Source organism: Petaurus breviceps, unplaced genomic scaffold, assembly GCF_028583685.1.
Source record: "Petaurus breviceps papuanus isolate PSGF00001 unplaced genomic scaffold, PetGlider_PUasm1.0 229, whole genome shotgun sequence".
Lineage (NCBI taxonomy): Eukaryota > Metazoa > Chordata > Mammalia > Diprotodontia > Petauridae > Petaurus > Petaurus breviceps.
Genome location: NW_027185903.1, coordinates 12,892,894 through 12,909,022, shown reverse-complemented (window position 1 = coordinate 12,909,022; position 16,129 = coordinate 12,892,894). Strand labels below are relative to the sequence as shown.

Below are 16,129 nucleotides of genomic sequence, written 5' to 3'. Positions count from 1 at the left end.
TTGGCATTACTGTGTATTTGCTTACTTGGGTATATGCTGTATTTCCCCTATCTCCAACAGAATGTAAGGCCCTTGAGGACAGGGACTAATCTTTGACTATATGTCTCTAGCACCTGGATGCTATGCAGTGCCCTATATAAAGGTGATTAATATGTGTGTTGAACTGAATTGATGAATATGGTTGGATCTAATTATTATTTTTCAAGGGATATTAATTTTTTCCTTTTTATTTATTTTAGCATTTTTTACATTGTGATTTCCAAAGTCTCTCCCCCACCCACTGAGAAAGCAAGCAATATTATTTCAATTATAGGTGTGAAATCATGCAAAATATATTCTTTATTAGCCATGTCATAAAAATGCAAGAAAAATAAAGTGAGAAAATTATACTTTAATTTGTACTCAGAGTACATCAATTCTTTCTCTAGAAGTGGATAGCAGTTTTCATCATGAGCCCTTTTGGATTGTCTTGGACCATTGTATTGATCAGAATAGCTAAGTCTTTCACAGCTGATCATCCTTACAATATTGCTATTACTGTGAACAATGATCTTCCTGGTTCTGCTCATTTCACTTTGCATCAGTTCATATGTCTTCCCATGTTTTTCTGAAACCATTTCCCTCAACATTTCTTATGATACAATAGTACTCCATCACAATCAGTTGGATCTAATTATTGGAAAATTTTTCCTTATATCTAGCCAGTATCTACCTTTCCATAATTACACACCTTGACCTGAGCCCTGAGACCAAGCAGAACAAATCTAATTAATCACTCTTCTATATGACAGCTGCCTCTGGTTGTGCGCCCTTCTACAATATCAGCCTCTTCCTTCTTTGACCCCCAGCTTCAGGATCCCAATCCCCCTTATTGATTGGTCAGTTGTATTTTGACTGAAACATCAGTCAGAATGAAGTGCCACCCCAACTCGGCATTTTTAATTCCTCCTCATGGAATGGAAGGCTACGTCCCATCCTGATGGAATTAGGAGACCTCAGCAAGGGTATAAACAGATTGCTTGTTTGTTTTGCCAGGGCAGAGATCCTTACCCTGGAACAAACTGTAAAAAATTTCAATAACTGTATTTTAATAACATTATTTTTGTCCTGTAACATGTGTTTTATTCCTTTAAAAACTTTATTTTGGGAAGAGTCCATAAGCTTCTATAGACTTCCAGAGGGGTCCCAGGGGGACTCCTGAAATGACCTGATTCTGCTATTCACCAGCACAGGGACATGAGGACACCTGCTACAGTATCACCCCTCCTTCACTCCCATACAGTGTTGTAAACCACTCTCTCCCTGGGCAGCCTCACCCCTCAACACACTGTGTCCTGGGTCTTGGACAATGATCCTTCTGTATAACACAACTCCCTCTCTCTTCTTTCCACCAGAGCTCTCTTCGTCTAGGCCCCATTCAGCTCTAAAACTATGTATGATCCCATGGTCCTGATGAACCAATTTCAGATTTCCAACTTTTCAACTTTGTCTTCTCTGGCATTAGCAAATAACCCATCTTTAATTTTTTTTTTCTAAAGGCTTTTGACTTGTTTTATTGCTGATAACTGCCGGAGGGTCAGGATGATCTAATGGATAGAAAACTGTCCTTGAAGTTAGGATGACTTAGGTTGGAGTCCCATCTCTGAATACACTCTGGTTTTGTGATGCTAGGCTTGTCATTTAACCCCTTAATGTCACCCTCCTTAGTTCCCCCTAAGTACTGCATAGAGTGGCAGAGTAGATGAAGATCTATAGTTGTGAAGGGTATTTTCACATGGAAGGAAGGTTCTATGTAACAATGAAATGCCAGCTCCAATCTTACCCCCTCCACCAATCTCTCTTCCCCAAAGCCTGGAACTGAAAAGAAATGTTTGGGAGAGTTTAAAATAACAAAAAAAGTCTTATAGCCCTATTGGCTAGTAACAGTAGAAGAATGAGTTTGACCTTAACCCATGGTTTACTCCTGCTGCAGACTCATTCCTGACAGGGTAGTTGGCTGGGTCATCTCCTAGATCATGGAGTAGGTTTCCGTTGTCAATGCCACTAAAAGTCCTAGGACCTTTTAGAATATTTGTCTTGGGAGTACTATTGTTACTATATAAAGTATTCTCCTGGTTATGTTCATTCTTCATCAGATCATATAAGTCTTTCTTTTTGAAAAAAAAAAAAGAATTTAATATATAATATTTTCTTTTCCCCCAATTACATGGTGATTTTTAAAACATTTTTTGTTAAGTTTTGAGTTCTAAATTCTATCCCTCCCTCCCTTCCTCTCCTGCCACCCCAAGATGGTAAGATATACTTTATACATGTGCAATCATCTGAAACATTTCTGTATTAGTCATTTTGTATAAAAAGACACAAGTAAAAGATAAAGTGAAAATAGTATGCTTCAGTCTGTATTCAAATAGTATTGGGGACTATCTCCAGTCGTCCTGATCTATATTTTACCATTTGACCCAGAAGGCTCCAGAGGAAAAAGTGAGACTGGTGATTTTCCACAGCCCTCCCTCACATAAATCCAATTCATTTTCAAGTCGTGGCATCACCTTCCAGATGTCATGGTCCTCTTGGAGAATGAAGAACAAACAACAAGAAGTCTTCCAGGGTTTCTCTGAAGTTTTCCCTTTCATTATTTTCTACGGTAAAATAGCATTCCATTACATTCACTGCTTGTCTCATTAGCTGTAGAAACCTTTTTTGAGAAGGGTATATCTTTATCTGGCCTACTTGGACCTGACATTAAAGCTGCCCCTTTTATACTCCTTTAAAGCATTAGAACTTTGACCCTTAGAAGTACATAATTTCTTTGCCTTAACCCCATTCCAGCCTTGGCTTCCTAAAACAAGGGAAACACTTCCTATCTGACCTTCCAGATTCTTCCTGCAGGCTTCAAGTCAACCTGTGCTTAACAGAAATGACCCTGATTGTCCCTGGAAGTCTCAGGGGCCTTTAGCCCTAATGGAAATCCTATTTCTCCCTTAACCCCATTCCTTTCCATCCTGGTTAATTTATCTGAAGTGAACTCACTGGTCCTCCCTTGTTAAGCCTATTCTTGAGGAGAAGCTTGGTTCATCCACCATATATCTAGGATAGCATCTGAGACTAGTGCCATTTCTTCTAAGGCCCAAGAACAGTATAAGGCAAGTGCCCCAATCCTGTGGAGCCTGACTCTCATGGCTGTTGCCTTTGAGGACTACCAGTGGACTGCCTTCTCTTACTTCTTACAATGATTCTTTCAATCATTTCTTGTTCTAAGTGTCTTAGAGATCCTTAGGTCTACCAGCAAGTACCATACAAGACTTTTGATTTGAGTGAGGGAGGGCTGTGCAAGGTCACCAGCCACACTTTTCTCCTTCCTCACACAAATCAAAGACAACTACAAGTCATATCATCATTTCTCTGATGTCATGGTCCTCTTCAAACATGAAGGACAAACACAACCTGTGAGTAGACTGAGCTGCCTGAATGGGGACCCAGCCAGTTTGGAAGCTCACCTTGCCCTCTCCCTCTCTTTCTCCTCTCCAAAGAAAGATAAATTTTGATGGCCAGAAGCTGCCCAGTTAACTTAGAGTTTACTGGCTAGATTCCTTCCTTCCTTTCTCTCTCGCTCTCTTTCTCTCTCTTTCTTTTTTCTCAAAGACCAAACCTTAAACCCCATTTCACTCTGAAGTTCATAGATTGGACAATAGGTCCCTGCCCAAGCATCACTTAATTGGCTATATTTTGGGCCCTCATGACTCAGAGTGAATGTCAGTAGTAACAGTTTCTCTTTTGACCAGCAACCCTGAGGGTTTTCCCCTTCCACTTTGATTTTTTAAATTAATTTTGAAAATTAATTAAATTAATTTTAAATTAATGCATCTTAAAAAAAATTAAGTCCCTTGACTCACTTTTTTTTTCAGAGGACTATTCACTGAATGGGCATTACCTTACTCAAAGTGAGAGCCTGGAAAGGCCTTAGCCTCAAAGGTGCAGGGTCTACCATTGCATACTGGGCCATCTCCAGTCTTCCTGATGAATATCTGGTCCCTGGATCCAGATAGCTCTGGAGGAAAAAGTGAGGCTGGTGACCTTGCATAGTCTTCCCTCACTAAAACCAAAGTCAACAGCAAGTCATGTCATCATTTCCCTGATGTCTTGGTCCTCTTCAAAAATGAAAGACAAACACAGCAACCATACCATATCTCCTTTAAATTCACTCCACTTTTATTCAGCCAAGGGCACTACTATTCTCCCAGTCTCCTGCATTTCTAACCTCAATGTCACTCTTGACTCCTCTCTTCCCCTTCACTGCCCCCCATGCAATCATTTGCTAAGTGTTGTTAATTTTGCCTCCATACAGCTATTCTGTCCAGTCTTTTCTCTGCTCAGGTGGCCACATCCCTCTGCTATTATAGTAGCCTGCTTTCTGCCTCTCTCTCCTTTCCAGTCCATCCTTTTCATATGGCAACCAACATAATCTATCTATCTCCCAGCTATTAAGGTGTCCTCCTTCCTCAAATTGCCTTTTATTTCTTTCTCTTTGCATCTGTTGCATTCTCCTTATGGAGTGCATGCTCCTTGAGGTCAGCAACTGGTTGGGGAGTGAGAGAAAGGTTTATCATTAGTACCTGGCACATAATAGGTACTTACTAAATATTTGTTGAATTGAATTAAATACTTAATATGCCAAGTGTTATTTATTAGCATGCTAAACTCCAGTTTATCTAGAATGAATCATTTGCAGATTTACCTGGGGAAATGATCTTTTCCAGGTCCTAATCACAATAGATTTACAATAGAAAAATACTTAATCATTCAATAAGTACCTACTATGTGCCGGGAAAGTATCCATGAACTACTAGAAATAAATATTTCCTACCAACAGCAGTGTGTTGTATATATCCCTTCATTACCAATTACTTCCAGGACTTGGAACTTGCCCTTCCCTGTCATAAATCTGTCAGAAGGTCCACCCCCATCAGGCCTTCCCTACAGCTCCTTCTCTGCTACAATATGTCTTTTCTACCACTTTCTCTAACTTTAACTTAACTCCAGTTTTTTCTTCCCTCTGCACTAAGACTCCCAGATGTCTCTTTTCTGCTTTGGATAATATTTTAGTTAATATTTAATGAACTTCTGTGCCATTTGCCTGACCCCTCCATGCCTCAGTAGGCAATACTTTATAATATATTTCTGTGATTCATTATTTCCAATCCTGATTCTGATAAAATGTTGGAATTCATTTTCTTTTTTATTTATCTATCTATTTTCTCATTTATTTATTCCATTTAAAATTTTTATTTGTTTAGATAATTTCTATGCTATAGGATTAGACTCCCTTGGGTTTTTTTTTTAAAGATCTGTACCTTTCACTCTGTGTCACTGTAGGAAGGATAGTACCATATGATCCGTCAAGTCCAACTCTCTCATAGAGGCAGTGTACCATGCGTGGATCCCCTCCTCTCTGAAATCACTTGTTCTTTACATGGTGTTTAAGAAGAACAAGCACTAGAGAGACCACATTAATGAAGAGTAGTTAGAGAAGATGAGAACCTCTGAAAAACCTCTTTCTTATAAGAAAGAGTAAGGAAATTCTAAATAACTCAGACTATTTGTCATCGTATCGTTCATGCCATTTGGCTGTGAGAGATGTCTAGTGTTCTGTGATTATCAGGATTTTGAACTAATTTTTTTCTTTTCTTTTTTAAACCAGGTTTCACCAAAACTCATGCCAATGAAGCAAATTGTAGCTTGAGATGTGGACTAAATAGCACTTATTTCACTGCACTGTGGGTTTTGAATATTTTTTCTAATCACACAGGAGTTAATAAAAAAGAAAGGAAATCCACGACTGTATCACATTTATATTATTTTCTAAGGACTATACATCTAGTTGTTTTTGTTGTTGTTGCATCTCAGGTTCTTCCTAGCTCTTTAAACTTCCGTTTTCTGTCAATGACGTGTCTTAATAAAATGATATAGCTGACTGAAGAATCTGTCTTCTCCAAGTGGTGCTCACAGTAAATGTTGCCTTCTGGTTCTATTGTATTTATATTCGTTTATATGTAATTATGCTAAGAAGACAGTCATGCACCAAGAATTTTGTCAAGGTGCTTTCTTTCATAATTGAAATGAGACAAAATGTCACTATCCAGAGTAAAATTAAAGATTGATTTTACAGATGTTATTGGCATAATTAAATGGAAATTTGTATAGAATATAATTGTCTTTTAAACATTAATGATGACTTTTTTTTTCTATAACTCTTCTCCCAACTTCTGTACCCCACAACTGGGACCTTGATAAGCAAGTCCATTATCCCTGGAAAGTCACCCCCTCCTTTCTGGGAAACACATTTTTTTCATCTTCACTATAGCCAAACAGGTGTTATCCATCCTTTAAAAAGGGATGCAAGAAATTTTATAAAGGAAAAGGCGAATTTATATTGGAGAGCCTGACTTACAGTGATGTCCTATAAATAGGACTATTGAGTAGTCTATAGTAGGCTATTTCTACCCATCAAAATCAATTTGTGCCTGAAAATGGGTTTCAGTTATTCCAGGAAACTAATTCACTTAGAGGGCTCCTCATCATAAATATTAAAGTATTCATACATTGTTTAAAAGAAACATTCACAGAAATGCCCCTTCTGGCTCCTTTATGAAGTTTCTGGCATCCTACTGAAGCCAACAGACATGATGAGCCAGAGAAAGTCCATGTTTAAATTATAATTGCTATCTTCCACAACAGAAGGTAAAAATCAAAGGGTCTCTTTTTCCCCAACATCTCTCTCACTTATACTCAGAGCAGACCTAAAACATTCAATTGCTTGTTCCATTATGAAATCCAACTTTATTGCCATGGATGCTCCCTAAAAGAACTTTTATTTCAGCCCTGAACAAACCATTCCACCTAAATAGAGTACACTGAAAGTCCCCGATAATTGAAGCCACACAGTGCATTTCAGCGTGCTGTAGTGCATCCAGTGTATTTAGTTTTGTTCAGTACTCTGACCTTGGTACTAGATTTACCCACCAATGAATATCTGGTTGTGTAGTGGGTAGAGGGCCAGACCTGAAGGCAGGAAGACTCATCGTCATGTGAGAAACGTGCTCACACTAGAAAGAATGAAACTCGTGATGCTAGGAAAGTTCTTGTTTTTTTTTTTTAATTCACTCATTCTGAATGAATGGGTAGCTCCATAATGGAGTATGCTTGCTCAGACAGATGCAAGACTTTTTATGTTGTTCCCAATTCGAATTTCCCTCCTGCCTCCCATTGGCTAGGCAGGGTTCACAGTCTCTCTGAAAAACACCTAGACTCCACCCCAGGTAGGTATATACTTCTGCCATGTTTCTCATTTTTTTGGTACTTTACTCAGTAAAAGAATGACATGTCATAAATCCTTTAAAAAGCATTCTCCTAACTGATAAAAGGCCAAACCCAGGATGTTTGTTTCCTTCACCATTAACATAAGAAGAGGCCTAACATTCAAAATTGGGTTGTGGAATGAAGTTCTCCTCGGCCCTTTGGGCTTGTGGATTTTATCCAAAGTATAAGGAAGAAATTGCTCACTTTTAGATATGCTGGTAAGCAGGCACCCGTTCTGGTTGGTCCTGTAGAATGAAGTGTTAATCAACATTTCTCTCTAATACATTTGTTTTCCTGCATTCTGCACTAAAGTAAAAAGACTTTCTGGTTTATATTACATATTTTCTGTGGAAGCAAAAATTTGATTCATCTTTTACAGTCCTGAGTTCAAATGTGGCTTAAGACACTTAGTAGCAGTGTGACTCTGGGCAAGTCACGTAACAGGGTTGTTTCCTCATGTGTAAAATGAGTCAGAGAAGGAAATGGCAAACCACTGCAGTATCTTTGCCAAGAAAACCCCAAATGGGGCCACAAAGAGACAGACAGAAGTGAAAACAACAACAAATAAGCATATTAGACTTTAGGAATTAGGAAGAACAGCATAGGATTCTTGAGCCTTTGGACCAAAAACAGTTATAGCACAATATGATGTTCATCAGAGCCTTGCTCTGACTATTGGAATTGCATGTTTGTGATCAGCCAACATTCTTCCTAGAGATAATGAGAAAGTTTAAGGAGTTTATGACTGAGGAAAGAATCTGGAGCTTCTTTCTATATTAATCTATGTGACTAATTAGAGGTTGAATCCTTATATAAAACACATATATGTATATGTACATATATTCCATATAACCATATGTGATTCCATATATAGACTGCCTACCTAACACAGATTTAGAGCTGTAAGTGGCCTTAGATATCATCTAATGTAACCCTTTTATTCATAGGTGAAGAAACATTCCAGAGAAGTGACTTGCGTAGGGTCACACAGGAAGTAAGTTTCAAAGTTGAGTTTGATTCAGGATCCCTACAAGCCTGTCCTTGTGTTTACTTTGTACCCTGCTATATCCCAGGTTCAATAGCGATAGCAAATCTTTTTGTTAACTAATAAAAACAGATTTTTCTAAGATTGTGAAGGACCTTTAGAGGCAAGACCTATAGGGATCACTCAGTATTTAAATTGGCTATTTCATTGTATAAACTTGATGTTTTTTTTATCACTTCAATCTACTATCATAAGGTAAAGTAGTCCAAATAGTCCTTAACTGACCTGTTAGACCAATAGTTAAGATATTTTCATGTTATATAGTTCACATGTGGTAATAGACAGCTAAAGAGTGGTGTAAACACTGAAAAGTGATAGATATTTGTGAAAGAATGTAAATATTTCTTATATGGACATTATATGGCCAAGTCTTGGGACTAGCCCAAGGAAGTAAATATTTTTACCCAGATAAAAGCTACCAAGTGGGAGTGATGATTGCTTAGAAATAAAGGTATTCTTTGTCACATTGTGGCTTCAGATTAAGTTTTGCTTTATTTCCTTATCTAATAGAAAGGTCTGTCTTTTGTGGGGTGGGGTTAACCTCCTGTCCACATAAACCCTGTAGTCTCATCTCTGTTAAAATTTTTCATGTAGTCTTTGTTAAGAACTAAGCTTGACATAAATACAATAAACAGATTTTTATTTTTTTTCCCTGAAAATTATCCATTTGTAATTCATGGGAATTTGTTCAATTCCCTGGCATCATATTGAGTTGGAAATACTTTCTTCATTTTTGAACTTAACACATGCTACGTAAAGGTTGCAAGATTAGACTCTTACATGAAATGCACAAAGAATACAAGAAGGTTGCTATTAACTTCTTGAAGGCTAGTTTGGTTGGTTTGTCTAATAGCACATCATGGAATATTGCTAAGCCAGGTTGGTTGTGGGAACATTAGGAGAAATGCTTTCCCATCATTCCTCTTTCCTTTCAACCTGAGTGTACACAGTGCAAATTTCAGGAAAGCCATTTCTGTCAAAGTGCAAGCTGTCATTTTTCTTTCATAAGCCCATAATATGGCTACTAGGACCAAAGATGGAAAGGATGACTTGATTCTGGTGTTGCCCATCTTGAAGAGCTTGGACAGATTTGAATGTGAATGAAGGAGTACAGTATTTTGAGTAGGCCCAGTTGTGGATTGATCCTCTTGTACTGTTCCTCCGTATGCCCAGAGTAGCACCCCATGTCAGTCATGTCAAAATGTCTGCCATGTAGCAATCATGAAAATCAGATAGTTTAAATCCTAAGAAATGTGGCATCATGGTTAGAGAGCTGACCTTGGAATGGGCAAGACCTTAGTTCAAATCCTATCTCTGACATAAATTGACTATGTGACCCTGGGTGGGTCACTTAATTTTTCAAAAATTTGGCAACTCTAAGACAAAGAAGTACAGAGAAGATGCCAGCTTGCAAGGAGAGAGAATTTCCTCACTGGGAGTTCTTTAAACCAACAAAATATATTTCGATTTCCTATCCGTTAGTCCTAAGAGATCATTTCTTTAAAATCTTATCTGGTATTACAAATAATGGGCCAGCTAGGTAGTACAGTAGATAGAATGATGGACCTGGAATCAGGAAAACTCATCTTACTGAACTCAAATCTGGCCTCAGCCACTTACTAGTTGTGTGACCCTGGGCAAGTCACTTAAACCTGTTTGCCTCAGTTTCCTCATCTGTAAAATGAGCTGGAGAAGGAAATGATAAACTACTCCAGTATCTTTGCCAAGAAATTGCTACATAGAGTCAAGAAGAGTCGGACATGACATACAATTCAACAAAGATAAAAAATAACTCCTAGGATCACAAATTTAGCATTAAAAGGGGCCTTGAGGTCATCTGGGTCAATCTCCCTTTACAACTGAAGAAGGTGATAAGTAGCAGAATTAGGATTTGAATGTGGGTCTTCTGACTCCAAATAAAGCATTCTTTCCATCCTCCCATATTGGAAGGGCTCTTAAGAGACCATGGAGTTCCACAATTCATTATCTAGATTCATTTTTCTCATCTGTAAAATAAAGGTTGGACTAGATGATCTCTAAGGCCCCTTACAACTCTCAATCCTACTATTCTCTTCACTAAGCTCCAGTTCCTTCATCTATAAAGTGAGAATAATATTAATATTTAGGTGGTGCAGGGGATAGAGCATGGGGCCTGGAATCAGGAAGATCTGAGTTCAAATCTGGCTTCAGACACTAATTAGACACTAGTGACTGGGCAAGTCATTTAATCCTGTTTGCCTCATTTTCCTCCTCTGTAAAATGAGCTGGAGAAAGAGATGGCAAACCACTCTAGTGTCTTTGCTAAGAAAACCTCAAATTGGGGTCCTGAAGAGTCAGCTATGACTGAAATGCCTGAACAATAACAACAATATTGACATTAGCTTACCTTATGTGTATGTCTTTGATGAAAGCACCTTGTAAACCTTAAACCATTAATGAAATGAAAGCTTTTAGGACTGTAGAACCTATCTAAAAGTGCTTAATGGTAATGAACATCATTGTAATTTTCAACACTGGGCAGCTTATTACAGAAGCATTTTTCCTTTTTTTTTAATTATGAACTTAAAAAATGTCAACATTCTATACAGAAATACTTTCATGACCACAGGAATGGCTTTGGAATTTCAGCCATCAGCTCTTCAATATGGACTGTCTCATTGGAGAATCATTGTTAACCTAGAAAAAGTTAATAGGATGAGAATCTTCCATGAATTTTTTCTACCTCAGACTCCTCCTATGAAACCTATATCTATCAGAAGAACTTAATCTCCTTTAATCTCAGTATTCAGTTAAATTCAGGGAATATTTATTAATTGTCAATTTAATAAGCTCTTATGACCCTAGAAGTATACTATATTGTGCTAAGCATTGAGGATAGATGAAAACATGGTTCCTGCCCTGAAGGAACTCAGATTCTAATGGGGAAGAGAACAGGCAAATAACTATATACCTACAAGATGTCAATGGGAGGTAATCTCAGAGAAAAGGCATTGGGACTGAGGGGGGGGGGAGCATGGTGTAGAAACCAATGCCAGCCTCTTGCAGAATGTGGAATTTGAGAGAAGTCTTGAAGAAAGCCAGGGACTCCAGGAGGTGGAAGTGAGGAAGGACAGCATTCATTCCTGTCATGGTGGGTGGCCAGTAAAAAGGCATCATTTTAAATACCTAATATGTGCAAGACAGTGTGGTAGATCCTGAGGATCCAAAGACCCCAGTCCCCGACCTCAAGGAGTTTACATGCTCCAAGAACACAACTAATACCCACACAAGTGCACTTTAAAGTAAAGAATGAAAGGCAAAGGCAAGATCAACGTCAAGAAATAGTTAAGAAAAGAACAAAAATGTAAGGAATATGAAAGGCAGAGATAAAAGAATATTCCAGGCAGAAGGGCTTCCTACATGAATGTAAAGAAGTGAGGGATTGAATGTGTATTTAGGGAAAATTATATTGGGCCAGTTTATCTGGAATATGGATGTTATGTGAAATAAGGCTGAGCTTTCAGGTACTTATTTAATCATTTTCTATTAGAAGCACTGCAGTATTCTCAGTGGGGTCAGGAGTAGAGATTCTCCTTATTCTTCTTTCAATGTATTGCATTAGGGAAGATCAGCCTAGGACTTTGAGTTGGAAGAGACTTCAGAAATCAGCTAGTTCAGTCTTAATTTGAGGTCTGGGAATTGAATGGGAATATATATGTTATCATATATAATGTGGATAATTAATATATAATACATGTAGTATGTGTGTATATATGTGTACATATATAAACACACGTGACTATAAATACCTTTATATTTCCATTCATTTCCTCAGACCTCACGTTAATATATGTATTTGTACACATACATATGGGACAGTTAGGTGGCCCAGTGGATAAAGTGCTAGGCCTAAAGTCAGGAAGATCCATCTTCTTGTGTTCCTATTCAGTCTCAAACACTTTCTAGCTGTATGATCTTGTGTAAGTCACTTAATTCTGTTTGTCTCAGTTCCTTATTGGTAAAATGAATAGGAGAAGGAAATGGCGAACTCCAGTATCTTTGCCAAGAAAACCCTAATTGAGGTCATGAAGAGTCATACATGACTGAAAAATGACTGGATAATAATTAGGTGTATATGTGTGTATACATATATATACATATATATGTATAATGGGAACATGCATATTCCCATTCACTTTATATAGGTATGTGTGTATATATGCATATACACACATATAACAGGTGTATATATGTGTGTATATATATTTTATGTATATTCCTATTCAATTCCCCAGACCTCAAATTAAGAAACCCTGAACTAGTTGAATTCTAAAAATGAATATATGTATATATAAAAATATGTGTATATGTTCACATTTAATTCCCATTAACTCAAAGTCACAGACCTTGAGTTAAGGAACACTGAATTAGTTGATTTCTCTTCTCTTGAAGAGAACCCATTGAGAAGAGAACTCATCTCGGCTAATGAGGTGAACTGACTTTCTCAATATTAATACATAGCAGGATTTGAACCAAGGTTCTCTGACCCCCATTCAGTGTCTTTCTAGTGTCTCACATTATTTCAATCTCACTCAGATTCAGTTGCTCCATTTTTAAAATTCAACTAATTTATCCCAAAGGTTGCACAGGGAATAATGAATGAGCTGAATTAAAAAAGAAGTTGATTTTTTTTAAGTGTTGTCATAATGTTCCTTCATAGATAGGAAGGGCAGCAATGTGTCAGTGATGCTATTTTTCTGTTGGATGCACCTGTCTAGGAGATGGATTGAAAGTGTCCATTCTCTTCATTAAGGTCACAACCAATCATAAATGACATCTGTTGATGGAAGGCTAAATGCGTTCCACTCCTATGATCTGCAGCCTCAGTGACGTAGTAACCCTGCAGAAGTATAACAAAAACAAGATGGGAGTGCATAGGTGGTCATGACATCCAGACAAGTGACCCAACAGCACAGATATCTCATGTGTCAGCTAGGAATAGTGGTGTGAGGAGGTCCAGGGTGATCTAAGGGGATGGTCCAGTCCAGAAATTCTCAGCAAAGACAAGGTGACCCAAGAGCATACTGCAAAACTTTGTCTTCTGTTGATGGAGCACTTCCTGCCATTGGGATCCCTTTCCCTTCCAAAGTCTGGCCCTATTGTTAAATGTGGATTCTTCTTTCCTTTTTTTTTTTGGGTAGATGGGTGGGGTTAGGAATTCCAGTTGGGAATCTGCAGGTTGTGGGATATGCTTTAGGTAGGTTGATAACTTCATCCCATTTCCATAGAGTAACCAGTGGGGTCCAAATGCAGTAGGATTTGGGGGCCAGGGTCAGAATGAAGTGTGCTGTGGGTTCAAGAAGGCTGGTTTTCAGCTGGGAGGATTCACATGGGTTCTGGCTCTGCTGTTTGCTCTCTTGGGCTGAACAGGCAAGCCATATCACCTTTCTGGACCTCTTCTTCTGCTTTAAATGAAATAGTGGTCCTAGTGAGGATTCTTAACCCAGACTCTGTGAACTTAAAAAAAAGACATTTTTGATAACTGCATTTCAATATAATCGGTTTGTTTCATAATCCTAGGTATTTTATTTTTATGCATTTAAAAACATTATTATGAGAAGGCAGGCTTCCAAAGGGACCATGACCCAAAATAAAGGATAAGATCCCCTAGAGATGATCTCAAAGGTCTTTTCTGGCTCTGATCCCTCCTAGTTCTAAATGTGAGACAAAATCTCAGGAGAAGGGAAGGGACTAAAGGGCCCTGAAATAAAATCAACTAGATTGTTCTGAAAGAAGTAATATCTGTCTCTTCTTTGATCAGTTGAGCCTTGGAGGACTAATGTTGAATCCAGCCAAAATAGCTAATGAGATGTGAATTCAGCCCAGTGAATGGAGATAGATTTGTGCCCACTAGCAAGCCCTCCGGCTTTACAATAAGAACTAATTTTAAATCTAATGAGCCAAACTTTGGAGATTCATTGCTTATGCCCACGCAGGGTAAGGTAAGCACATGCCTATTTTTTAAAGGTAGGAATGATTGTCAAATATAAAAGATATGAGGGAACACATGCTGTTCCTATGCAAGTGAGCACACACACACACGCGCACACACACACACACGCGCACACACACACACACACACACACACACACACACACACACACACACACTGCAAAGTTTCTTTGCAGAATACCTGATCGGCTCAAGACTTAGGAAGAACAAGGACCTATCTCAGGTAGGCTAACAAGGTAAATAGAAGCACTGCAAATACTCCTAGACAAAGCTAACCCTGACAACAAAAGGAGATGCAATCAGCAGGTCACATTTTCTTTGTGATCAAAACAAGTCAGTGAGATCCTGTTTTCTCTGCTTTAACATTCATCCACATCCCACGGTGGATTGTAATTCAGATCACTTCAGGTGAACCACTGGGATGGAGTCTTTGAGGCTGGCAATCTGAAGGAAAAAGATACACAAATCCATTAAAGTGGAACCCATCTTTCAGCTTCTCTTTAATGAAACCTCCTCTTCAGGCTATCAGGCTCTAAGGAAGAGAGGAGAAAAGTGATAATGGCAGCAGGGAGACAGGATTAAGAAAAGGCAAGAAAATGATTTTTTTTTAAATATACAAAACAAAACCTTCCCTATTTGGACTAATTGGGAGAAAGACCTGTAAAAATCTTAGGGAAGTGATTCATTTGCAACATATTTTTTTTTAAAATAAAAATGCAATTTTATTTTATTTTCAGTTCTGAATCCTCTCTCACCCCCATTGAGAAAGAAAGAAAAACAAAGCAGATATATACATGCATAACTGAGCAAAACAAATTCTCATCTTAGCCAGGCCCCAAAATGCTTCAGTGTGCCCTCTGAGTCCACCAGAGGTACGTCTGCCTGCCTCGAGTCTCGCTACTCCAATCTATCCTCCATTTAGCCACTTAAGTGATGTTCTGAAAGTTCAGGTCTGATCATGTCACCTTCCTACCCAGAGAACTCCAGTGGCTTCCTGTTGCCTTCAGGAGGAAATAAAACAAAACACTCTGGCATTTAAAGCCCCTGCTAAGCCAGCCCCTTCCTACCTTTCCAGTCTTCTTATACTTTTCTCTCCAGTATGTACTTTTATCCAGTAACACTGACCCCCACTCTGTTCCATAAACAAAACCCTCTGTGTCTCAACTCTGGACATTTTGTCTGATTGTCTACCATGTCTAGAATATTCTCTATCCTCTGACTACTGACCTCTTTAGCTTCCTTGAAGTCCCAACTAATATCCCACCTTCTACATACATAGGTTCCCAAAATGGGAGATCCCCCCCGCCAGGGGCCACTGGAATGATAAGGTGGATATAGTAGCCTTGGGTGCAATGTGGGGGGGGCATTGAATAAAAATAAAAGGATTGTAAAAGTGTAAATACAAGAAGCAAGAGAAGGTAAACAGGGAAAAGAAATCATAAGGAACTTATCAGAGTTGAACTATTAACATTCCTACCTGGAAAAACAATAATTGTAACTGATGAAACTTTTCTCAGTATGAAAATAGTTGAAGGAAATAGAAATATATATGAGGGTATATGGGCATATGAATACATATGTGAATGTGTGTATATATGTTTACAGGTATACATAGATAGAGGGCACAGGACCAATTTAATAGGAAGGGATGATACTTAAAAGGTGAAATTTAGAGGCGAGAGAGGAATATAATGAGAGGAGATGGAGAGAGACAGAATGGGGTAAACTATCTCATTT

The 16,129-nt window shown here is 38.3% G+C and overlaps 1 protein-coding gene across 1 annotated transcript in view; it reads left to right on the top strand.

Moving 5' to 3' along the window:
* OXCT1 (3-oxoacid CoA-transferase 1) overlaps nt 1-6,226 on the top strand; it is a 179,456-nt gene extending 173,230 nt beyond the window's left edge. Inside the window, exon 17 of the mRNA XM_069096229.1 lies at nt 5,699-6,226. Coding sequence (XP_068952330.1) covers nt 5,699-5,740 — 42 coding nt within the window. The 3' untranslated portion in view covers nt 5,741-6,226. The remainder of the gene's footprint in view (nt 1-5,698) is intronic.
* The last annotated feature ends 9,903 nt before the right edge of the window (nt 6,227-16,129 follow it).